Raw genomic sequence first — 25,729 nt, forward strand, 5'->3', positions numbered from 1 at the left:
TCATCTTGCAGAAGGTGAAACAGGACACATGCTATTCAAAGCATCGGGCTTCCCCTCGCTCTCAGCTGAGAGGAGAACCCAGGCATCCTGGTCCCCTTCTCTAGCCACTAGCCACTCTTGCTATATATAGGAAGAGAACTAATCACTGGGTTGCACTGTCCTCCCAGGGTTAGCCAAAGAACCCAGGAGTCCTGAATCCCCCAAACCCGCTCTGTAAATCACAATCCCATCCCATATACCACTAGCTGGTCTCCCCCACCCTTCCAATCTAGCCCAGCCAGGGTGCATGACTGGGGAGGCTGGGAGAGGCTAGCTACAGGAGCGCCCCCCTGAGAACGACCTGCTGACAGTGGGCTTGGGACGGGGAGGGTCCCCCGTGCCTCGCCTCATCATTCATCATGTGCTGCTTCCCAGCGAAAAGAAAGTAAATAAGTTTCCATTCCAGGAAGGCTGAGAGAAAGTTAATTAGTCTCTGTAATTACAGCACTAATTAACTAAAATACTAATCACCCTGACAAATCATACACTGGTATCTGTAATTACTTACAGGATTAGCATAATAATAGCTCCTTTTGCTTTAGCAGGGGAAAAAAAACAGCCATTAATAACCATCTGTTGTAGTCATTCATATATTAATTTATTTTAGATATAAAAAATCCCCTCTCCTCGCCAGAGAAAGTGTATAATTCTGGAGTTGCTTTAATGGTGCAGGTGGGGGAGACACTCCAGACAAGTGGTGATTTTTTGCAGTGCCACACCCACCCTGCGATGTTTGCTCAGGGCTGTTCTCTGAAGCTACGGAGGCCAGTGACCAAAATTCCTAGACTCCAAAGCCAGAAGGGACCATTGTGATCATCTAGTCCAGGGTTCTCAAACAGGGGATCGAGGTTATTACATGGGGGATTGTGAGCTGTCAGCCTCCACCCCAAACCCCGCTTTGCCTCCAGTGTTTATAATGGTGTTAAATATATTTAAAAGTGTTTAATTGATGGGGGGGGGTCGCACTCAGAGGTTTGCTATATGAAAGGGGTCACCAGTACAAAAGTTTGAGAACCACTGATCTAGTCTGACCCCCCTGCATAACCCAGGCCAGAGAATGGCCCCCATGCCATTCCTAGGGCAGAGCTTTTAGAAAAACAGCCCGTCTTGATTTAAAAATGGTCCGTGATGGAGAATCCACCCCGACCCTGGGTGAGTTGTTCCGATGGTTAATTGCACCGTTAAAAACATACACCTTCATTTTCACCTGAATTTGTCTAGCTTCAACCAGGGCCAGCTCCAGCTTTTTTGCCGCCCCAAGCGGCGAAGCGGGGAAAAAAAAAAAGATAAAGCCGTGATCGGCGGCACTTCGGCGGCAGCTCTACCGCGCCGCTTCATTCTTTGGCGGCAAGTCGGTGGCGGGTCCTTCGCTCCGAGAGGGACTGAGGCACCCGCCGTCGAATTGCCGCCGAAGACCCAGACGTGCCGCCCCTTTCCATTGGCCGCCCCGAGCACCTGCTTCCTTTGCTGGTGCCTGGAGCCGGCCCTGGCTTCAACATCAGGTGACACGTCCGGGTGCCTCTTGGAGCTGAAGGGAGAGCCTCCTCGTGCAACTGATGCGAAACGGCACACCAAGCTACCCTGAGGGACGGCCGCCGATGAAGGGATATTTATGGCCAGATCCATTGCTTGGGCCTGGTGAAAAGACCCAGGTGGCACAGCAGCCAGGGTACTAGACTATGGGTGTAGCCACACTCCAGCTGGGAGTGCTGATCAAGGTAGAAAAGAGCTAAAAGTAGCAGCGTGCTTGCAGCAGTTTGGGCTAGCAGGCGAGCAGGCTTGTACGTGGGTGCCTGACCCACGCCACTGCACGAGCTGCTCTGGTTCCACTGCTGTTCGTACTGTGCTAGCTCGTGTCTGCCCACCCGTGCGGGGAATCATAGAATCACAGAATATCAGGGTTAGAAGAGATCTCAGGAGGTATCTAGTCCAACCCCCTGCTCAAAGCAGGACCAACCCCAACTAAATCATCCCAGCCAGGGCTTTGTCAAGCTGGGCCTTAAAAACCTCTAAGGATGGAGATTCCACCACCTCCCTAGGGAACCCATTCCAGTGCTTCACCACCCTCCTAGAGAAATAGTGTTTCCTAATATCCAACTTAAACCTCCCTCACTGCAACTTGAGACCATTGCTCCTTGTTCTGTCATCTGCCACCACTGAGAACAGCCGAGCTCCATCCTCTTTGGAACCCCCTTCAGGTAGTTGAAAGCAGCTATCAAATCCCCCCTCACTCTTCTCTTCTGCAGACTAAACATCCCAGTTCCCTCAGCCTCTCCTCATAAGTCATGTGCTCCAGCCCCCTCATCATTTTTGTTGCCCTCCGCTGGACTCTCTCCAATTTTTCCACATCCTCCTTGTAGTGTGGGGCCCAAAACTGGACACAGTACTCCAGATGAGGTCTCACCAGTGCCAAATAGAGGGCAATGATCACGTCCCTCGATCTGTTGGCAATGCCCCTACTTATACAACCCAAAATGCCATTAGCCTTCTTCCAGGTGCTCTGTAGACGTACTGTGTTAGGAGACCTAGATTCTAGGCCTAGCGCTCCGGGGTAAGCCGGACAAGTCACTTGGTATCCTGGATCCTCCCACAGAAATCAATGGAAGTTAGGCCCCCTAAATGCCTTTGAGGATCTGGGGTTTGCCTCTGTTTTCCCCCCTCCCACTATCTTTTACTGTGGGTTTGTGAAGCTCTCAGCACAGGTTAGGGGCTCTGAGTGGGGTCTGGGGTCTAGTGTCTAGAGCAGGGAGGCTGGACGCCAGGACTCCTGGGTTCTGTTCCCAACTCAGGGAGAGGAGTGGGGTCTAGTGGTTAGAGCAGGGAGGCTGGACGCCAGGACTCCTGGGTTCTGTTCCCAACTCAGGGAGAGGAGTGGGGTCTAGTGGTTAGAACAGAAGAGAGCTGGGAGTCAGGACTCCAGGGTTCTATGCCCCTCTGTGTTGTGGCACTGTGCATGTCATTTCCTCTCCCTGTGCCTCCATTTCCACATGTGACCTCAACCGGGGATTCTAAGTGTTACTGTAGACAACTGTATTTAGGCACCCGACTCCTTTGATTTCAATGCGAGTTAGGCCCCGAAACACCTTTGAGGGCCTCTGTTCCTATACCTGGGCAAACAGGTGCCTGGACTACATGCGAGTGGGGCCCAGCAGAGATGCACAGCTCTGCGTGTCTATCAGGGCAGGACAGTGGGCGATGCAGATTCCCCCCTGCGTCCCCAGCAGGGAGGTGGACAGTACAGATAGAACTGGCAGCACCTGCTGGTCTCAGATCACATTTCCCAGGGTGTCTTCCACACTCTGCAGCTGTAGAGAAATATTTCTCAACAAATTACAGCCCTGCTGGAATGGGATGGGGGCAAAGGAGGTTTTCAATCAGGTTTGCTGCTTCTCTCAGCATTTAATAGCCTATGCCGCTAAAACAGCCTTGTCTACCAGGGACTGCTGCAATGAAGAGGATTAATCACTAAAACACTCACAAAACCATCAGCCAGCCTGGCTGGATCTGATGGGCAACGCACTAGACTAGGAGGCAGGACTCCTGGGTTCCGTTCCCAGCTTCAGGTGGGCGCATAGTCTAGAGATTAGAGCAAGGGTGAGGGGAGTGTGGTTAGAGCAAGGGGGGGCTGTGGGGCAGAACTCCTGGGTTCTATTCCCAACTTGGCCACAGTCTGACCGTGGGCAAGTCACCACATGCCTCAGTTTACAATGAAGCTAGTAAATACTGCCCCACTTTCCATGGGGATTGGGAGGCTAGGTCATTTACTGCCTATAGAGACTATCCCCTCCTATGTGTTTACCCAGCAATGTTCCCTCTAATTTTTTCCATCCACGTGCGGAATAAATTTTATGTGCACTGAGGTATGTGTGGCTGTGCACCACCAGTAGAAACCAAAAAACCTAGACATACTATATAGTTTTAAAAAGTTAAATAGGGATAATTACTCCAGCCAGGACAGGTTAGGCATTTTAGAACTCACTACTCAAAGAATTAAATGTAAGTGTAAGAGAAATAAAAATTATGAAATGCACAGACCAGTCAAAACACTAAAATAACACACTTTGAAAGAATAAAATTACATACGTGCATTGCAGGAAGTACCAAGAAGTAACAACAATAATACAGGTATGTGGTGGGAGGTGAGTGTGACACAGAGACAGTGTGTGTGTGTGTGACACTGAGACAGTGTTTGACACAGTATGTGTGTGACACAGACAGTGTTTGTGTGTGCATGACAGTGTGTGTGTGTGACACAGAGATAGTGTGTGTGCATGACACAAAGGCTGTGTGTGTGTGTGAGACAGTGTGTGTGACAGCATGTGCAACAGAGGTGTGTGTGTGTGTGTGTGTGTGTGTGTGTGTGTGTGTGTGTGTGTGTGTGTGAGAGAGAGACAGTGTGTGACAGTGTGATACAGACTCTGTGTGTGTGTGTCACAGAGACTCTGTGTGTGTAAGAGAGAGAGAGAGAGCGTGTATGCTGGCTGCTGGAAAAATTTCTGAGATAGGGTGACCAGATGTCCCGATTTTATAGGGACAGTCCCGATTTTTGGGTCTTTTTCTTATATAGGCTCCTATTACCCCCCACCCCCTGTCCCGATTTTTCACTTTTGCTATCTGGTCACCCTATAATCTGAGATGCCCTGCTCTGTCTCTTTAAGACACTCACTGAAAGCTCTCTGCTCTGTCCTGAGCCCTGTTGTCTCCTCTCCTCTGCTACGCAAGATGGGGTACATGGGCAGGGGGAGAGAGAGAGAGAGAGTGTGTGTGTGTAACAGACAGACAGACACTGTGTGAGCTGCTGTTGGGGAAATCTCAGAAACAGTGCACTGTCTCTTTAAGAAAGGCACTCAGCCACTCACCCTTCCCCGCAGCAGCAGCTCCCAGTCCTGAGTCCAGCTGTGTCCCCTCTGCCCTGCTCTGCAGAGATGGGGTACAGGGGCGGGGGGGGGGTGAGGGGGACGCCCTGACATCAGCACCCTTCCCCCTCCCCGCACAGCCAGCAGGATGGTCCTGGGAGCAGCTGCAGGAGGGAGCAGCAGGTGGAGAGAGGGGCACCCAAACACATGCTGCCGGCTGGGCGGCACTTAAATCTCTCCTGCCCTGCACTGCTTCCAGGGAACACAGCCCAGCACTGGTCCTGATTGGCGGCTACCGCAATCCAAACAGTAGTTCATCATACTGTGCTCTGGGATCCTCAGACAGCCTGGGCACACAGCATTGCCCTCTCCTGGATGAACTCAGAACAGCTCACCTGTGTGTCCTAGACCCTACAAAGCCAGCAGTTAATGGGGATTGCCCCGGAGCTCAGTGAGGGGCAGCTGCTTGAGTTTTTGGAGCAGGAGGGTCTGCGCATCTATCCCTATCGCCGCAGCGTGTGGAACAGCGACGCCCCTCTTCGGACGCTTGCTGGTTTGTTCCAACACAGCCACGTGATCTCACCTGAGGATGTAATTGACCCAGACCATATTCTTCTCGCTGGGGTTCTTGATATTGACCGAGATGGTGGCACAGGACTGAATCCACACAAAGCCCCCGTTCTTCTGCAGCCAGCGATAATAGCGGGTCACGACCTGGCCTTTTTTCAACACTAATTGAAAAAGAAGTTCGTTAGCTGAAGGCTGCCAGGCTCCACCCCTTCCCCTCTCTCATGAGCACAGAGAGCCAAGAAAGGGGCTTTTACCCCCTCCCCGCTCAAGATCCCAGGAAAGGTACAGTCCCACTTGTCACAGCCACGGCTCCTTAATGGTTTATCCAGCTTGTCATCATCTCGGATGTCTCTGTGGCCCCTTTCATCTCTCTCCAGTGCTGATGTCCCCAATTCAAGCTGGATGTCGATCAACTGAAGAGGGGCCAGAGAAAAGTCACGAGAATGATACAAAGGATTGGAAAACCTGCCTTAAAGTGAGATTCTCCAGGAGCTCATTCAGTTTAGCTTAACAAAGAGAAGGTTAAAGGGCGACTTGACCCCAGCCTATCAGTAACCATACGGGGAACAAATATTTGATCATGGGCGCTGCAGTCTAGCGGAGGAATGACTAACACAATCCAATGGCTGGACGTGGAAGCTGGACAAATTCAGACTGGAAATAAGGGGTCAGTTTTTAACAATGAGATTGACCAAGGGCAGTGGTGGATTCCCCATCACTGGCAAGTGTTCAGTGAAGACTGGATGGTTTTTTATAAGAGATCTGCGCTAGTTCAAACCGGAATTAATTCAGGGCATTCCTATGGCCCGTGTTAGACAGGAGGTCCGAGTAGACGACCAAATATGTTAAGGCCTGTTATAAAGAGGATGACGATCACGTGCTCTCCGTGTCCATTGGAGGTAGGACAAGACGTAATGGGCTTAATCTGCAGCGAGGGAGATTGAGGTGAGATATTAGGACAAACTTTCTAACTTGGGGGAGTTAAGCTCCGGAACAGGCGTCCAAGGGAGGTTGTGGACTCCCCTTCGTTGGAGATTTTTAAGAACAGACTGTCAGGGCTGGTCTAAGTTTACTTGGTCCTGCTTCAGTGCAGGGGGCTGGACGTGATGACGTCTCAAGGTCCCTTCCAGCCCGACATTGCTATGATCTCAGTGGTCCCTTCTGGCTTTTGAAGCTGTCTGACTCCATAGCACACGCCAGGGCCCAGCCCAAAGGTTTGATAGGTTAAGGGCTAGTTATTATTAATAACGGATTGCGTCTTTCATCCAAAGCAGCTTTCATGCCGCTTATAAAGACCCTAGTCCGGCTGCTCCCTCTCTAGGGTGGGATGCAGCAGTTGTTTGAACATCTGCCTTGCAGTTTAGGCCAGGAAGTGTAGAAAGAATCCTGCGTCCAGTTGAAACTGGAGGGGAGTGGTTTAATCGCCAGGGTTGGGATCTCGCCTGGACAAGCAGGGGTTAAATGCTCGGATTCTGACAGGGAGGTTCAGCGGATCTTTAAGGATCACAAAGGGTCAGGATCCGATTTGAAAGATAGCAAGGCCAGCCCTGACTGCAAAGGGAGAGCGCCCCCTGCTGAGCACCCGCTCCCCATGTTGGGGTCAGCACTGACTCAGAGGAGAGAGCGCCCCCTGCTGTGTCACTCATGGCAGCCCCTGCAGCACAGCGCCCCCTAGCACCGTGCTGGGGCAACGGGGTCAGTGCCGACTCAGAGCTCCTTAAAGTTATCAACCACTTCCTACAGCACCGCACTGGGGCATTGAGATCAGCATCAGCTGGGAGCAGCATGCTCCCTAACTCGCCATGAACACTATTCCCTGTAGCGTCCTGAGTGATCCCGGGAGGGCACCCATCCAAGAACTGAGCAAACCCAACACTCCTTAGCTTGGTAGGTTTGCTATCAGCCTGCCTGCCCAGGGGCATAACCATTGCCTTCTAGTGCATCGATACACACAACATAGACCAAATCCATCCCTGGAGACAAGGGCGTTGCGATAGTCCCCTAGGTGTCTTGCATCCCCTTGCTGATCCACAGCCCATTCTGGGCACCTGCTTGGACTTCTCCAAAGCTAGATCAGCACTGGGTAAGCAACTATCAACCCCAGTTTAACATACTGGATGAAAAACTGGCTAACTGATAGATCTCAAAATGTAATTGTAAACAGGAAACCCTCGTCCAACAGGTGTCTTTCCAGTGAGGTCCCACAGGGATCAGTTCTTGGCCCTACACTATTTCCCATTTTGTTATCAGTGACCTGGAAGAAAACATAAAAATCACCACTGAAATGACACAAAAATTGGGGGAGTGGTAAATAACAAAGAGGACAAATTGCTGATACAGAGCGATCTGGATCGCTTGGTAAACGGGGCACAAGCGTTTTAACACGGCTAAATGTCAATGGATACATCTGGGAACAAAGACCGATGGCCGTACTACAGGATGGGGGACTCTAGCCTTTGGAAGGAGGGGCTCTGAAAAACATTTGGATAATCAGCTGAACATGAGCTCACAGTGCGACACTGGGGCCAAAAGATCTAATGCGAACCTGGGATGTAGAACAAGGGGAATCTCAGATAGGAGCAGAGAGGTTATTTTATGTCTGTGTTTGGCCCTGGTGCAGCCACTGCTGGAATCCTGTGTCTGGTTCTGGTGCCCACAATTCAAGAAGGAGGCTGATAAATTGGAGAGGGGTCGGAGAAGAGCCGCAAGAATGATTAAAAGATTCGAACACCTGCCTTATAGTGATAAGACTCAAGGAGCTCAAGCTATTTAACTTAACAAAGAGAAGGTTAAGGGGTGACTTGATTCCAGTCTATCAGTATCTGCCTGCAAAAAGAACAGGAGGACTTGTGGCACCTTAGAGACTAACACATTTATTAGAGCATAAGCTTTCGTGGGCTACAGCCCACTTCTTCGGATGCATATAGAATGGAACATATATTGAGGAGATATATATACGCACATACAGAGAGCATAAACAGGTGGGAGTTGTCTTACCAACTCTGCGAGGCCAATTAAGTAAGAGAAAAAAACCTTTCAACTGTCTGTACTGGGCTATCTTGATTATCACTTCAAAAGTTTTTTCTCACTTAATTGGCCTCTCAGAGTTGGTAAGACAACTCCCACCTGTTTATGCTCTCTGTATGTGCGTATATATATCTCCTCAATATATGTTCCACTCTATATGCATCCGAAGAAGTGGGCTGTAGCCCACGAAAGCTTATGCTCTAATAAATGTGTTAGTCTCTAAGGTGCCACAAGTCCTCCTGTTCTTTTTGCGGATACAGACTAACACGGCTGCTACTCTGAAAAGTATCTACCTGGGGGACAAATATTTACAAATGGGCTCGCAGTCTAGCAGAGGAAGGTCGAACATGATCCAATGGCTGGAAGTGGAAGCCAGACACATTCAGACTGGAAATACGGTGTCAAATTTTAAATGAGTAATTTTAGCCATTGGGACAATTTGCAGTTTACGAAGAACCTTGGGGCTCGGCAAGACGTGCCTGGGATTCAGCACATGAGGTCTGCTGGGGAAAGGACAGGTCTGATGGCAGCTCTTACTGGACAGACAGTGCCACACGCCCGCGTGGAGGAAATCCAGCTATGGACAGAGCGCATGCCGCACAGCCAGCCGCTTTGCCAAGGAGAGCACCCAACCCAGGCGGGACTAGAACCCTCTCAAGGCAAACCTGACTCAGCCGGAGTTCAAAAAGAGGCAACGTGGTCTTTGGAGCTGCTCCTGACACTGGAGAGAAGCAGTTTAGACCCAGATTGGCGCAGGCAGTTTTACCCAAGCGGAACAAAAAGACGCACATGACAAAGAGCTAGAGGGTGGGGGCATCTCCGGCAGAGGAGGTGAGGGGGAAGGAGAATCCATTGGCAGAGACAATTCCGCAGGTATCCCAGGAGAGGATGGGGACACAACTTTCCTTTGCACTCGGAACCCGGAGCCATCCAGCACGCAGGCACAACTTGCTGTGTGTCACAGTAGCACCTTGTTGTGCCAGGGGCTGGACCCACACCCCCAGGGAGAGACAGTCCCCACCCCGAAAAGCTGACAGTCGAAACAGACCAAGGAAGGATGATTAACCTCATTGTACAGATGGGGGAAACTGAGGCACAGAGGGTTTTTTTTAAAGTGACGCATGCTGGGGATCTGTGGCACATGTGGGACTCAAAGGCTGGTCTCCTGGGTGCCCAGTGCCTCGTTCCCACAGCACTTCCTGCATCTGGCTGATGACATTTACAAGCTAGGAAATCCAGCAGAGAGCCCTGCCCGCTGGGTTCTGAAACGTCCCTTTATATTCCTGTCCCCACCAACGTGACATGGACCCTTCACCCCGGAGGGAGGAAGAGCTGGAGCAAACCAGAGCAGGGGACCGTAACTAGGATGCTTACAGTCCAGGTGGCTCTGCCGGATTCCTTCCACGTCCTCGCCATGGATAAACTGGTAGCAGTTTTTCCCTACCAGCTCCGAGGGGCATAGGTCCATATAATCGCTGATCCTGTGGGCGGAGGAGAGGTAGGGGGAGTTATAAAGGCAGGGAGAAGCAGAGAGAGATGGGAAAGGGTGGACTAGCTGCACGCCACTGTCCCCGTCCCAGCATAGAGCCTGGCTAGGAAGGGGTGCCGACCTGCCATGCACCAAGATGCTATTGGATGGTAGGGGCCAGATCGTGAGCATGGGTGTATTGGCGCAGCTGGGGGGGTCTGGCCCTATTGACTCTAATGGAGCGACAGCCGATTCACACCAGCTGGGGATCTAGCCCCATCAACGCCAATGGGGCGACGGTGGCTTCACACCAGTTGGGGCCCTGGCTCCCAGAAACGGAACGGATCCCTTGTAGCAGGGTGAGAGAGAATCCCAGAATACAAGGCTGTATCAGGTATTAACCTGAGGCCAAAATAAAAGGCACAGGCCAATTTTATCACTGCACTGACTCCAGATTTACTCCCAGATGACTGTGCACAGAATCTGGCCCTAACGCCACTGACACCAACCGAGTCACTCCGGACCCAGCCATCTGCCCCTGGACCCACCTGCTCTCGCAGTACACGATCTGCAGATCCATGTTGACCCGGAACACAAACATGTGGCACTCGATGCGCACCTCGCTGAGCGTGGAAGGCGGCAGCGTGTGGGCCAGGGCCACCAGCCCCAGGACTCGGCTGAGGACCGAATGGGCGTGGGAGAAGGATGGCAGGCGGGGACGGAGACGGCCAGTAACGTGAATCACCTGTGTGTGGCGGGGGTGGGGGAGTCGGAGAGAAAGAGAGAGGGGTGTATATGGGCGGGGAACATTTATTCACTGTGCCGTACCACTGACCGAGAGTCTGGGCCCCTAACGCCAGGGCCATGCCAGGAATGAGTTAAAGGGAGCTAAGGGGTCAGAGAGCGGGATATGGGCAGTCGCGCCTAGTGGTTAGAGCAGGAGTCAGCCAATCAGGCAACCTACTCCAGCCCAGCTGCCCTTGAGACTGGTTCTGCTGCAGGCCCTGATTCCTGACACACGGTGCGTCCTGCTGGCTCCTGGATCCCTTTGAACTCGTGCACTGTTGCAGAGCTGCCGGCCACGGGGAGGGAAGGGAAGGGGAGAGCAAGAAAGGCTGGCATTAACCATTCACACCTTGGACAGTGGGCAGCGGAGCATCGGGCAGGGCCTGCGGGGAGGCCTGAACAGGAGAAAATGACCCAGGCTCAGTAGAGCTGATTAGCTAGCGGGGAAGGAGGGAGGCTTCTGGTATTTGCATTGAAATTGATCAATCAGGCCTTTGGGAGCAAGGAGCTGGGGATAGGGTGGGGAGAGAAAGATCTGATCCTCCCCACACCATCAGTCTCAGTGGGAAGACACTGGGGAGAAGGTATGTTCCCACTTGCTAACAGAAGGGTTTTGGGATTTAAGACCACTGCACGTGGCAGACCACACTCTTAGGCGCCTTTACCTTGTAGCCAGAAGTCTTCACGTGCAGCCCTCTCTTGGTCAGGGTGGATTTCATACGGACGAAGAAGGATCGTTCCAGGGCGTCGTGCTTGGGGGGGGCGTGGGAGCCGGTGGGATCTGAGATGGACACGGCGCGATCAGCGTCATTGGTCAGGCACCCGGCACGCCACACAGCGTGAAGGGGGCGTGGTCCTCCACTCGGGGCTCTGGCTAATCACCATGAGGGGCGTGGCCTTTGTCAGAGAGAGGCTGGCCCTCAAATAATTGAGGTGCGACCACTTCCACGGCCCTGTAGGCGTGAGACGGGCCGCCCCAGGTTCAAAAAGCAGGTGGCCTCCTGCAGGGATGGGGGAGGAGTCTGTTTTCCTGCTGGAGCAGGGGCAGGGGGCTGTGTCATCTTGCAAGGCCTCTCAGGCGTCACTCCTGCAACCCGCTCATCCCAAGCTCCCTTGTGCCCCACCTCGGTGTGGCACTTGCCCTTGGCGCCCAGCAATCCCGATGACTGTCATCCACCCCACAAGGGGAGAGCCTCCAGCATACCCCACTCAGCTGCTACATCTCTCTCCCAGACCCCAGCCTTGGTCACCTCCTGGCTCTTATGCTGGGGACTCTTTGGTTTAACTGGTCCCATCGGGTCATCTCCCCGATCTCGAAATAATCCACCAAGCCCCCAAACTCCACAGGTCCGACCCTCTGGGAACAGATCCCTTCGAAACCCAATTCCGCGACCCCTGTATGCAAACACCTGCCCATCTATTGTCATTTGGGAGCAGCCGTTTCGCTAAGACTCTGTGCCCCTCATCTTTCTGGCTTGCAACTCCCCCCCCCTTAAGAATAGCACCCATCCCCAGTGGAACCCCCTCCCTCCAGGAGCACACGTCTCCCCCCCTACACCTGCACCGATCTGCACTCCCCAGCAATGCAGAGGACGGGCCGCTGTCTGCTTTCTGTCTGGGGAGGCAGAGCGTGCTCCGGGCTCAGCTTTATATCTCATTCTCTTTTACGCTCCTGCTTCGTATAAATCTTTTAAAGGTTCCCCAGATAAAAGCCAAGCAGACGGATATCAAATGAGATGGAAGGCGACTGAAGATTCCCTTTCATTTCTCGCCACCCACCAGGCTCCTGGATGCCGGCTCCTCCACACGGCCCTGGTGTGGTTGTGGGGGCACGGGGCGGGGAGGGGGGGACGGACACCCACAACCCCTGGGTGAAGGCGGCTGGCGGGGGCCAGGTGAGACTGAGTGAATAACCAGCCAGCACAGAGTTTGGGCTCCTATCCTCCCCAGGGAAGCAGCTCACACATGAAGGTGACAAAGGGCTGGGAATTCCAAGGCTCGGGGAGCGGGGCGGGGGACAAAAGAGGGGGGAAGGGGTTGGGGACCAAGAGAGAAGAGGAAAAGAAAGGGAGAAGGGAGAGGAAAGGGGAGAGAGAGACTGGGGAAGGGAGAAAGGAAGAAGGGGGAGATGAAGGGAAGAGAGGGTGGGGAGTCCAGTGGTTAGAGCAGAGAGGGCAGGGGGTCAGGACTTCTGGGTTCCACCCCCAGCTCTGGGACAGGAGCGGGGTCTAGTGATTAGAGCAGGGGGGGGACTGAGAATCAGGACTCCTGGGTTCTATACCTGGCAGGATGGGAGTGGGGGTCTAGTGGTTAGAGCAGGGGGGACTGGGCATTTGGGACTGCTGGGTTCTTGTCGCAGCCCTGGGGCAGAGGCAGAGGGATGGGGGTAGGGGATGGGTCCACAGGCTGTTTCTGGCCAAGCAAGAGAAGCGGCTTTACCGGGCTCAGAGGCCTCGTTCAGGGAGGAAGACGAGCTGGCCCCGGTGAGGCCTGGGGGTTTCTGGCTCCCCGGTGGGGAGCCAACAGCATCGAAAGGCGGCTTGAGCCCCAGTTGCTCGGCGACCTCCGGGTGATCTCCGGGATGGATGTAGTCAAAGACGCTGCTGCCTGTCAGCTCCACCTAGAAGACAACAGAGATGGGTGGGGGGAGTCAGAGCTGGGCTCCCCTATTTGCAGGGAGAGAGAGGCTAGCTGGGGTCGTTCCCCTCCGGGATCCCAGCACCTGGGACCACCTCCCGCGGGACTCACGCCCGATGCATCTAACACCGAGCCGGCTGACAGACCCAACCAGCCCTTGGCCAAGTCACCTGGCTTCTCCCCTCCCCACCTTTCTAAGCCAGGCCCCGGTGCTGCCCTTCCAGACAGCCATCAGAGAGGAGCGAGATCAGGAGATTGTCTCTGTTCTGTGTCTGTACAGCCCCTGGCACCATGGGCTACTAGGCGCTACTACCATCTGAATAACCAGTAATGGGATCCAGCCACAGGGGCGATGGAGGAGGGTGAACCCCAGCAAGGTCCCCTCGATCAGAACATGCTGTTGTCTCACAGGCAGGCTTCTCCTCCCCTGGACTGTACGCTGGAAGGTTTGCCAGGGATGCGATTAAAAGCCCCAGCGATCTGACTCAGAGACAGCCTCACCCCCCCACCCCACCAAGAGGGGGCAAATAACCTAACTCGTTAGCACAGTTGCCACCTTTCACGTGGTAAATAAGCACCCACCCGACTTTCACAATAAACCAAAAATCAAGATAATCGCATTTCAAAGCAAGCCAATCCCTACGACCCCCCACACTCTGTGACTAGATCCCCCCGGCGTGCAGTCAGGGCCTGTGGTGGGCCCGCTGTGAACCCCTGACTCTCTCCCGCCCCCCCCCCTTGCCCCTGCTTGCCGAGAGCCGATCAAAAAACAAGAAGCAACAAGCTACAAGCCAAAAATTAGCCAACAAGCAACTCACAAGCCAATTAAGCCAAAAACAAGCCCAATGTCTGCGTTTTTTCCCGTGGTTTTGGCAGGTCTGCTGGTTAGCTGATGGCGCGTGATACATTTCTGACTGGACTGATCTGATGGGATGGCAGGGACTGGCCCCGATGCTCCAGGAGGCCCCTTCCAGGCCCGTGTTGCCTAGGCGTGGATTGCGCAACAGCCACAGGGGTGCCCCCTTGGCGAGGGCACAAACCCAGCAGGGTTGTGAGGTGAGACTGCCAAGCCCCAATCCCTCAGTGGTCCCCGAGAGACACAGCTGCCTGCCCCCTCTCCTGTCAACCAGGCCTGGCTCTCACCCTCGGCTAATGCAATAAACCTCGGGGTGGCGTGCCTGTTCTAAAGGCCCCCCCCTCCCCGTCCCCCCAGACACACGCACACGGCACCAGCCAGAGCGAGGTCAGCCGGAGTGACCTCCGCGCCGCCTGCAAAGGAAGGGGCAGTGCCCTCATCACCGTGCCAGCCTGCCCGGGAGCAGCGGCGTCCCGTTGGAATACTGAAGGTCAGCGCTTCGGGTTAACGTTTCCCACCACATAATGAAGAGGGAGGATCAATAAATAATCATGCCAAGCTCTTTTCTTCGCCTCCAGGGTTCGGGGGCTTTCCGGAGGGCTGAGCCTCATTAAAAGCGGAAAGGAGCAAGCCCGGGCTGCCAAGGCGGCAGCTGGAGACGGGCTAAGGACCAATGCTGTGTAGCAGACTGACGCCGCCCTCGGGAGCGGTGTGCTACGTGTGTGTGTGGGGGGGCAGCCGAGCCCACAGGCAGCATGGCCTAGTCGGATAGAACGGGGCGGGGGGCAGGGGGGAAGGAGAGACTGGGAAACAGGATTTATGGGCTGGGGTAGGGGTTGCCTTTGTGTTCTGTGTTCGTACTGCACCTAGTGCAATGGGGGTCTTAGCCCGTGACTGGGGCGCCCAAGTGTACCGCAATACACCTAATAGCACTAAAATGTACAGCGCCTAGCACAATGGGGGTCTTAGTCTATGACTGGGGCTTCTGGGCACTACCACAATTCACCTAATAGCAATAAAAACGTACAGTGCCCGGCACAATGGGGGTCTTAGTCTATGACTGGGGCTTTTGGGCACTACCCTAATACACCTAATAGCAATAAAATGTACCGCACCTAGCACAAGGCGGGGGGTCTTAGTCCACAATCATGGCTTCTAGGCGCTACCATGTTCTAAAAAATCATAATATTCTCCATGCTGGGAGGAGAGTGGGTCTAGTGGTTACAGCAGGGATGCCGGACACCTGGGTTCTAGCCCCAGCTCCGGGAGGGGAGTGTGCTCTAGTGGCTACAGCAGGTCACTGTGAGCTGGGATTCCTGGGTTCTGCCACTGATTTGGAGAAGGGAAGCTGGTGCACTCCACGTCGTCACTGCGTGCCTCAGTTTACCCCAAGATAGGGAAGGATAATACCTTGCCCTGTGGGGGGGGGGGGGTCACAAGAATTAATTAATGTCTATGAAGGGCAAAGGCTGGGTACCCTGAGCCAGTGTCAATGGCTGCAACTGGCCCCTTTGCCATTTTGCCCCCAAGACCTCAAAGCGCTTGAGGAATTCAGTCTCACGCCGCCTTCGTACCTGCAGGGAAGGGCAGGAGAGAGATCGCCGTGGTCACAGTTACTCATCGGAGGTGCCCGGACGCTACCGGGATGGGAGCCATGGAAGAGCCTAGAGAGCGGCGCACCTAGAGGCAAACTCCTGCTCCCGTTTTCACGCTCAGGGGAAGTGAGGTGCAGGGACTGGGCCAAGGGCTCCCAGGCCTGTGTGTTAGCCACTACCCCAGCTGGCAGCATGCTCTCAGCACGGCTGCTGCTAGAGGGGATTGGGCACTGGGCAGAAAGGGAGGGGTTTATCTGTCCAGCTGAGGACGGGGGGTGCATGTGTGAGAAAGGAGCATGGCGTGGAGGGGAAGGAAAGAAAGAAAGAAAGAAAGAAAGAAAGAAAGGGCTGAAGACAAAGAGATCTTTCCAGGGGGGAGATGGGAGGGAAGGAAGGGGAGCTGGACAGTGTGCGTGTTGGGGGGAGGGATGGGAGATGCCCCTCCATGAATGAGGCTGGATAATACAGTGCTGGAATGAGGTTGGGGGAGTGGCTGAAATTCTCCCCAGATGGGGGAGGGAGGGGGGGTGCCCAGCAGCCCTGATCCAATTCCTTGCCTCAGAACCATGAGCCACCCCCCCTTCCCCCAAAGCCTGCGGCAAGGTCCTCTCCATCAGCACTGATGGCGGTATCAAAGGCTGCCTTCTCCTTGCCTGGGGTTGGCTCTGGGTCTGCCGTGCTCGCTGGGGATGCATTAAAAGCGCCTGCGATCTGTCTCAGACACGGAGGCCCTGGGGAGCTCTCAGCGAAACCCTGACGTGCAGCTTAAACTATGCCCCAGCCAGGTTCCTTGGTGCCCTCCATGCATGGGCCAGAGGCTCTCAAAGCACTTAACCCTCTTTCACTTATAGGGAAACTGAGGCATAGAGTGAGGAAGGCACCTAAGGTTACACAGTGAGTCAGTGGCAGAATCAGGTGTGGAAAATCCCGGAGTCCTGACTTCCTTCCCCCTGCATTAACCACCAGACCCCCACTCTCTTCCCAGAACCAGGGGCAGACTGCAGGAGTCCTGTTGTGTGACCTGGGGCAAGTCCCTGCCCTGCTCTGTGCCTCAGTTTCCCCTTCTACCCTTTGGACTGTGAGCTCTTCAGGGCAGGGACTGTCTCGTGCTGTGTCTATGCAGCACAAGGGGGCGCTGATCTCAGCTGGGGTCTGTGCAGCACCATCACAACGAAGCCCTGAGCTCAGTCGGGGGCCTCTAGGCACTATCTTAATACGACTAATTATGTGTCCTCACTGCCAGTCCCCTAAACAAGCCTTTGCACCACACTCCCTCTTAGAGACAAGAGAGCCCAGGAGTCCTGCTGCCCTAACCAGTGGGCAACACTCCCCTTCTTGCAATGGGCACAGAACCCAGGAGTCCTGACTCCCAGTCTCCCTCATGCCTGCTCTAACCATTAGGCCAGGTACATACGCCACAGCATCATGCATAATTCCCTTGTCATCTCTTCTATTTCTAAAGCATACTGTATTCCAAGATCCCAAAACATCTGACAGACTGGCATTGGAATCAAATCACCCACCTCTGGGGTGGGGTGTGGTAGCTGTTTATACAGGCATCGCTCACCCAGCACTGAAATGCAGCCACCTCTGGGGTGGGGTGTGGTAGCTGTTTATACAGGCATCGCTCACCCAGCACTGAAATGCAGCCACCTCTGGGGTGGGGTGTGGTAGCTGTTTATACAGGCATCACTCACCCAGCACTGAAATGTAGCCACATGGCAACTACAACAGCAATAACTGCGTGCCAGCCAGGCCAAGAAGAGACGAAGAGCCCAGTGTCCAGGTGGTGGTTGCTTTCCGAGGCAGAATCCCACCACGGGGGCTTTCCCTGCACACAGGCGCCCCGCTGCGCTAAACTCACCTCCAGCGGGAGCTGCCAGGGAACGTGGCTGGAGCTGCTCACCCGGGAGAGGAGGCCCTATCCCTGCACTGGGCACTGCTGCAAGATGCTGTCTCCCTTACCCCGACCAGGAGCTACAAAGGCTAGGTGGATCTCCCCAACCCAGGTGCCCCGTTTCCCCCACCCCCCTGGAGAAGGAGCATCCCAGGGGAGACTGGGAGGAGGCCCCACTGTCATGGACAGGGCAAAGCTCTTGGGTCATCGGTGACTGAGTAGGGGCCCAGGTGCGGGAGAGGGAGCAGAGGGGGACTATACTTGGGGATCTGTGGGGTTCGTTTAGTCTCCCACGCCCCATGCACTGGACCCCAGCACTGATGGGAACAGCCCCCGGTCCCCTTGCGCATGGCCCCTCCCATGGCAAAGCGATCCTGGGAGAGCAGGGAATGCAATTTAGCAGCTGGTAACGAGGCAGCGCTGGTACCAGGTAACCGGTCAGCTCACCACGGCCCCCACCGTCCTCTTCCTGCCCTGAGCCATCAGCATAACCCCGCGATGGGTTCTCTTGCCAGCTCCAGGATGGAAGTGAAATCTAGTGGTTAGAGCGGGGGGGCGGTGGTGGTGGCTGAGAGTCAGGACCATGCGGGTTCTGTGCCCAACTCTGGGGCAGGAGTGTGGTCTAGTGGTTAGAGCAGAGGGCGGAGCGATCGGGGTTCTGTGCCCAACTCCGGGGGTTGGGGGGAGTGCCTAGTGGTGAGAGCAGAGGGGGCTGGGAGTCAGGCTTCCTGGGTTTTATTTCCAAGTCCCGGTGGGGACTGCTGTGTAGTAGGCAGACCAGGAGGGCCTGGCAGCCAGGACTCACAGCCCCTGTAATGGCGAGAGACGAGGGAGAACTAACAGGCAAGGCGCCTGGGTTCTATCCCCATCTCTTGTTCACTGGACGACCTTGGGTGATTGCCCCACCCTGTGTCTCAGTTTCCCCATCAGGGGCTGTTTCCCCAGCTGCAATCCCTTCCTCCCCGGACACTGAACCGAGTTATATTTGCTGCACCCCGACTGGGGACTGAGCGCTCCCCGCAAACTAAGGCCAGGAGGGATGTACTCTCCGGAGCCCAGCAGAATGCAATAAGTCGGGCCGGACACTGGTCTGACTGACTCTGTCTGACAGGATCTATTGTTCCAAAGCAGAAGAAAGGAGCCGAAGAACATCTTTGAAGTTTCTCTGTTCTTCATCTTGACAACAAGAGAACAATGGGAAAGGCACAGAGCTGGGGGGAGGTGCCAGGGGGCAGCGGTGGGAGCCTGCAGCCGGCCTGATCGACGGATTGATCCTTTCCTTTGCTCAGCGCAGGGCTCTGAGCCCGGGCTCTGCCTTTCAACTCCACGTTTCCCCTACAGCGATTAGAACTGAAAGGGAAAGAAAAACAGGGGCTACAGAACTCCGTGCTGCATTATTGAAGGGAGTGTGAGACAGCGTGAGGTGTTTGGGCTGTGCGTGGGGTGGGGGACTGGGGGGGCGGGGGTCGGCTTTCCAGATACTCGGCTCCAGTTGGGGTTAATGGTCAGACGTCACTGTTAAGATCTCAAAGCGCATCACGGGTATTTAATCACACAATCAACCCGCCCAGTTATCCCATTTTACAGGAGAGGAAACTGAGGCATGCAGAAGGGGTGTCTGCGGGGTCAGAATAAGGGATAGAATCCAGGAGTTTTGACTCTCAGCTCTCCCCCCTCTCCCTCAGTCAAACCATTAAATCCACTTCCGCTCCTAGAGCTGGGATGAGAACCCAGGAGTCCTGGCTTGTTTGCTGGGCTGCCCTGATGGCTCAGAATAGTCACAGCACAGTCCACCCCAGTCATGCTCCTTATCCACCCCCCATGGGCCACGAGGGGCAGAAAATAGTTCAGTGCGCTCCGGCCTTGCCCCCGATCCACACCCTACACCAGGGGGCTGGGCGCAGGGCCCTTCCCGGTGCAGCCCCCCCGCACCACGTGGAATTCCACCACATTAAGGCCCCTTGACGCTGACGGAGCAGCCTGAGTTCACGCAGCATATCTGGGGCGATGCGGGGAACTGATCCCAGATCTGAGCCCCTGCCCCTTACCCTGCAGGGCCGCCTGGAACCAGAGACAGCAAAGTAACCGACAGATCTGAAGCATTTTCGATGTGTTTGTGTGTGTGTGTGTGTGTGTGTGTGTGTGTGTGTGCGCGCGCGCGCATGCGCGCTGCCCCCTGCTGGAGGGGCCGAGTCCTTCTGTGTCTGTCTGTCACCCCCTGCTGGAAGGGGTGTGTGTGTTCCTGCTGCCCTCTGCTGGAAGGGCTGAACCCCGCTCTGTGTGTGAGTGTGTGTGTGTGGGTGTGTGTGTGTGGGTGTGGGTGTGCGTGCGCACGCTGCCCCCTGCTGGAGGGGCCGAGTCCTTCTATGACTGTCTACTCTGTTACCCCCTGCTGGAAGGGATGAACCCTGCTCTGTGTGTGTGTGTGTGTGTCCCTATCTCTGCTGCCCCCTGCTGGAAGGGGTGGGCCCTGCTCTCTCTGTGTGGGGCCCTGCTGAGCCCTGCTGTGTGTGTGTGTGTGTGTGTGTGTGTGTGTGTGTGTGTGCGCGCTGCCCCCTGTTGGAGGGGGCGAGTCCTTCTGTGTCTGTCTGTCACCCCCGCTGGAAGGTGTGTGTGTGTGTGTGTGTGTCCCTGCTGCCCTCTGCTGGAAGGGATGAGCCCTGCTGTGTGAGCGTGTGTGTGTGTGTGTGTGTGTGTGTGTGGTGGGTACTTGACGTCCATCACTGAGAATTCACCAGGGCATTTATACAAAGGTGGCTCAGTTCAGTGCCCCTTTGTCCGGGCGCTCCCCCCCCCATCACACACATCCCAGCCGTCGTCACTCCAGCCTTTAACACAATCATCAGTCATATGGCAACACAACACGTGTAAGAGAGCCCTCATTTGTTGCTGAGATAATAATTATTCATGCTGCGAGGGCCAAGAGACACAGCGACAGACAAGGAGAAGGGGAGGTGGCCCCAAGATTTTCTAGTAGTGCAGGTGAAACTCAGCTAAGACAAAGCCCCGGTGTTTGCTAAGGATCCGCAGCGATTCCCATGTGTGTCCTGGCTTCGTTGGGGACGTGGTGGGAGAAACTTCTGCCTCTTTTGTGCAAAGAGACTTGGTGCTAAAATGGCATCTGCACGGCAGAGGGCCCGGGCAGGGCAGGGGGAGTCCTGGATGAGCCCTAAGACCCCCAAGGCCTGATTTGCATCGTGTGGTCTGTCTCCATTGGGTTCGTAGAGGGAACAGATCATGGTGCAGGGCGGGGTGAGTATTATCAGGTTTGGCCAGGGATAGAAGGGGGGTCTGCTTCTGGCTGCTAGACCAGGGTCAGAGCTTGGGGAAGATCCTTACCCCTGAACGCAGAGATGGGGCTGAACTAAACCCATGGATCTGGGGACATCTGGACCTGAACCTGGGCCGGGTCTAAAGAGTGTAGGTTGTACCCATCCCTGCCCAAAAGGCTTTGGGCCTGATGCTGAGTTATTCCATCTCTGCACTTGGGGACAAGGGTAGGGGGAGGTGGCTTTAAGCCCCCTTTGTGCTCCCCATATTCTGTGCCTGGCCCCCAGTGTCACCTAGAGCAGCCTCAGGGCTGCTCTAATTCATATTCTGCTCCCCATGGAGCCTGGAGGGCAGAGAATAGCCAAAGCGCAGTGCACTCCAGCCATACCCCCGATCCACCCCCTCTGGGACCTGGGGGAGAGGGGGCAGAAAAGAGCCACAGTGCAATGCACTCCAGCCATGCCCCCAATCTGCCCCATGGGGGCGCTGTTTCAACAAAACGGAAATATTTTTCAAAATCATATAAAAAAACCGCCCATGAAAAGTTTTGATTTTTCCTATAGAAACTGACTTTTCATTTCAAAATTTGCTTTCTTTTCTATATATGTAAAATAAAAATGAAATGCTTTGATTGGCTCAACATGAAAGTTGGGGGGGAAAGGAACTTCATTTCACGAAAAAGTTCTAAATTTTGGCTTTTCCTCCTGATGTGGGATGGGGAAAAAATAAACAGAAACCTCAACATTTCTCCCAGGGCAGAAAATCAATTTTCCAACCCTCTGTAGTTCCCATCAGACACCCAGACTGGTTACATGCCCCAAGGATCCCTCTGCAGGATGGGGGAACGGGAGACATCTGATCATCCTGGAGCAAACCCCTCTACATCTAGGCCTCCCCTGGCTTTGACCAGCGGGAGCCCATTAGCACATCCAGCCCCCAATACAAGACAATTCAGACCTTAAGCTAGTCTGACTACTTTCCAGCTGCAGACCTCAAAGCATGTTTCAAAGGAGGTCGGTATCATTATCCCCATTTCACAGATGGGGAAACTGAGGCATGGAGCAGCCCACAGTCACGGATGAAGTCAGCAGAAGAGTTCTGCCTCCACAACCACCTGCCCCACCACTAGACTCCACTCCCTTCTCAGAGCTAGGAACAGAACTCAGTAGTCCTGGCTACCAAACCCAGGAATAAGAACCCAGGAGTCCTGGCCACTAATCCTGGGCTCTAACCCCAACCCCAGGAGTCCTGACTCCCAGCCCTGTGCTCTACCCATTAGACCACCTCGATCCTGTCTGTTTCCATTAGACAGTCACAGCTTGGATCTTGCAAACTTAACGAGAGATTTGCCACTGGCCTCAATGGAAGCCGGATTGCTGGGCGTAACAACGGTGAAATGGGAGGCACCTTTCCAGCCTCTGATGCACCGGACCTGGTAGAGCATCGCCTTGTGATTCTCACTGCAGCCCACCAGGTCACGTTGCTCATGCATTTTAAGCCGCCGCACGGCCTGGCCACCTGATTGGAATTTATTTCCAGCGCGTATCCATTATTCATGTTAGTACACAGCTCGCATCGCTCCTACCTGCGAGAGCCCGAGGTAAATAGACACCGTCTCGGAGATGTAAAGAAACTTCCCCTCTTGGTTTAGTGCAAACACAAACCCGTCCAGAGACTGAGAAGAGAAGAGAGAGACAGAGAGAGAACAAATTTACTATGCAGCTCACTTGGGCCGGGCACCGGCGACGCCAATGCTTTCAGTGCCGGTGGGATTAGCTCGCCATCGCAAAGGCTTTCTTGTACACGCTCCGCGCCCCAGCGAAGTGACTCGATTTCCAGAGCTGGCCACCGCCTGCTTGGGTTTGCAAAGACGACAACTCAGTTCCGGGGGAGGGGGACGAGGGGACAGCTGCGTGCTCGAAATAACCCAGTGGATGGGAAAGCCAAGCTGGGACCAAAGCCCCCATGAAAAGCCGCAGCTTGGGAAATTGCTATCTCCTGCCTGTCTGTGTCCACCTGGTGTCGCCTGTCTTATACTCAGGATCATCTTTTTGTTCCGTATTTGTACAGCGCCTGGCACATTGGGGTCCTGGCCCATAATTGGGGCTCCTAGGTGCTACCGTAATACACCTAATAGCAATAAAAATGTACAGCGCTTGGCACAATGGGCTCCAGGTCTCTGACTGGGGTGCCAAGGTGCTACCATAATACACCTAATAGCAATAAAAATATACAACACTTGGCCCAATGGGGTCCTGTCCTCTGACTGGGGTGCCTAGGTGCTACCGTAATACACCTAATAGCAATACAAATGTACACCGCTTGGCACAATGGGGTCCTGGTCTCTGACTGGGGTGCCTAGGTGCTACCGTAATATACCTAATAGGAAGAAAAATGTGCAACGTCTAGCACCATGTGGGGGCTGGTCTGTGACTGGAGCACCTACGTGCTACCGTAATACACCTAATCAATAATAATCACCATGGTTTGATCCTTTCGCCGTGCTATGGGAGGCCCCAGGTGCCTTGTCCCATCTCCAAGCGCTCACCGTGGCCCGGGCCCAAAAGGAGATCTCAGCCTACGTTCCACAGACCATCATCAGAGCATCGTGCGGGGCCGACGAAATGTCCTCACTGCCAGCCCCAGAGGCTGACAGCAGCTGTGCACCCACAGGGCTCTGCAGGGCAGGATCCGCAGACACCCTGTTTGCTCCCCCATATGCCTCACTCTGATCCGAGCTCTGGCCTCCCTTCTGACGTGGCCGGCTGTTGCTCATTTCACACCATCTATCAGGTGGCCACAGCTTTGGGTTTCCATTGCCTTGGGTTAGTTCTAACCACCGAGTCCAAGGCTGCGCTTCCCTTTATCCAGCCCCCTGAGCCCTCAAAAGCAGCTGTTTAAATAAGGCCACATCTGGCCAGATGTGTGGGTGGGGAGGGGGTCCAGGAGACGAACCTCCCCCCGCAGCTGCCGGCCACCATCGCAGGTACTGAGCGCACTGTCTGGTTTCAGGAGCGAGGGTGAATGGGGCACCCATGGAGCTGTGTGGGCCGGTCCCAGGGCTCAACACACAACAGCCTCAGCCCCTGACGGTGTTTAAAATGCCGAGCCGTGACCTGGTGGCATGGCCCTCCCCCCTTCCACCCCAGTTGCTCAGGGGAAAGCGCTGGGCTGGCTTTCAGATGAGATGCAAATTGATATCCCGCTGCAATTTATGCAAGAGACAGGAAGGTTAACGCTGGTGTCCTGGCCAAATTCCAGCCTGGTTGATTGTCTCTCACCTCTTTAAATTCCCCTGTCAGTGGGTGCAGGATTGCTCTTCATGGCCTGCCCTAGACTGGCATGCGGCCTCGTCATCACACAGCCCCTGCGCCCCTCCCCACAAGCGGCTGCCTCTGGGCAAGGGATTCCTGTGTAAACAGCTGCTGCACCCCACCCCAGAGGTGGCCGCATCTCGACAGCGTGTGAGCGATCCCTGTATAAACGTCTGCCATGCTGCACCCCAGAGGTGGTTGCATCTCAGCACTGGATGAGACATTTTTGTACCAATAGCCCCCACTGCCCCACCCAAGAGGCAGCCCTAGCTCAATACCAGGTGAGGGAGTCCTGCATAAACATCTGCCACATCCTACCCCCGAGGCAGCTAAGTTAAGGTGCCCTGCAGGGAGTCACATTCAGGAAAGAAAATCCTGGCATTTCAGCACCAGATGATAGTGCCCTTTATAACCAGCTGCTGTACCGCACCCAGAGGCAGCTGCATTTCAGTGTAGGGTGAGGTTATCACAGTCTGTTAAGGCACTTTGGGGTCCTTAAACCACCCTCCCCCACCTGGGTTGATTAGACTGACTACCGGGCCCATTTGTGATGGCCCAAGCCAGGATTTATCCCACTGAACAGGACACCCTGCCGTGCTCCTGAACTGCGTCTGCAAAAGGAGTCAAGCTGCCTCTAAGGGCCAAACTCCACCCTGGTGTAACTCAGTGTCATTACGCCTGTTTATGCCATGGCTGGATTGCACGATGGAGCTCTGCCCCCAGTCAGCTGAATGGCGTGTTAACCCTGCTGCCCAATGACACCCCCCCCAACAACATTGTTAACCCTTTCAGTGCTGGCCGCCTGAGGTGGAACAGCCACCATCACGCTGAGGGCTTTTTTCCCCACACCCGGGGGGGAGGGGTGGGCACCCCATAGATTAAGAAGACCCATGGAGCTACTAGAGTGCACAATACTCTGATGTACACAGTGTGCACGTGATTCCCAGCCTGGCCACCAGGGGGCACTGGACAGCCCAGACAGGCTTGCCTGGCTCTCTGCTTCATGCAGTTGTACAGTTGGCTTCAAACTTGGGTGATTTTAGGTGGCAGATTTCTTTACCCCACCCCCCATCCCCAATCCCAAGCCGTGGCTGGCCTTGATTTCCTGGTCTAGTGAACTGAGCACAGGATTGGGAGCCAGGATGCCTGGGTTCTCTCGCCAGCCCTGGGAAGGGAATTGGGGGCCGGGGGGGGGGGGGGTTAGAGCAGGGCGGGATAGGAGTTAGGACTCCTGGGTTCTATTCGCAGCTCTGGGAGGGAATGGAATGAGCTTAGAGTTGGCAGGGAGGGGGCTGGGAGCCAGGACGCCTGGGTTCTCTCGCCAGCCCTGGGAAGGGAATTGGGGGCCGGGGGAGGGGGGGGTTAGAGCAGGGCGGGATAGGAGTTAGGACTCCTGGGTTCTATTCACAGCTCT

The 25,729-nt window shown here is 54.8% G+C and overlaps 1 protein-coding gene across 3 annotated transcripts in view; it reads right to left on the minus strand.

Moving 5' to 3' along the window:
• NPAS1 (neuronal PAS domain protein 1) overlaps positions 1–25,729 on the minus strand; it is a 97,110-nt gene that overhangs the window by 9,864 nt on the left and 61,517 nt on the right. For 2 of the 3 annotated variants that reach the window (XM_005283717.5, XM_005283719.5), the window contains 6 exons: positions 22,587–22,676; positions 13,186–13,366; positions 11,412–11,527; positions 10,509–10,705; positions 9,867–9,973; positions 5,479–5,626 (listed from right to left, as the gene is read on the minus strand). In XM_005283717.5, the coding sequence (XP_005283774.2) occupies positions 5,479–5,626; positions 9,867–9,973; positions 10,509–10,705; positions 11,412–11,527; positions 13,186–13,366; positions 22,587–22,676 (839 nt within the window). The remainder of the gene's footprint in view (positions 1–5,478; positions 5,627–9,866; positions 9,974–10,508; positions 10,706–11,411; positions 11,528–13,185; positions 13,367–22,586; positions 22,677–25,729) is intronic. The other variant, XM_005283720.5, reaches the window with a different exon arrangement.

This window comes from Chrysemys picta, chromosome 17 (assembly GCF_011386835.1).
Source record: "Chrysemys picta bellii isolate R12L10 chromosome 17, ASM1138683v2, whole genome shotgun sequence".
Lineage (NCBI taxonomy): Eukaryota > Metazoa > Chordata > Testudines > Emydidae > Chrysemys > Chrysemys picta.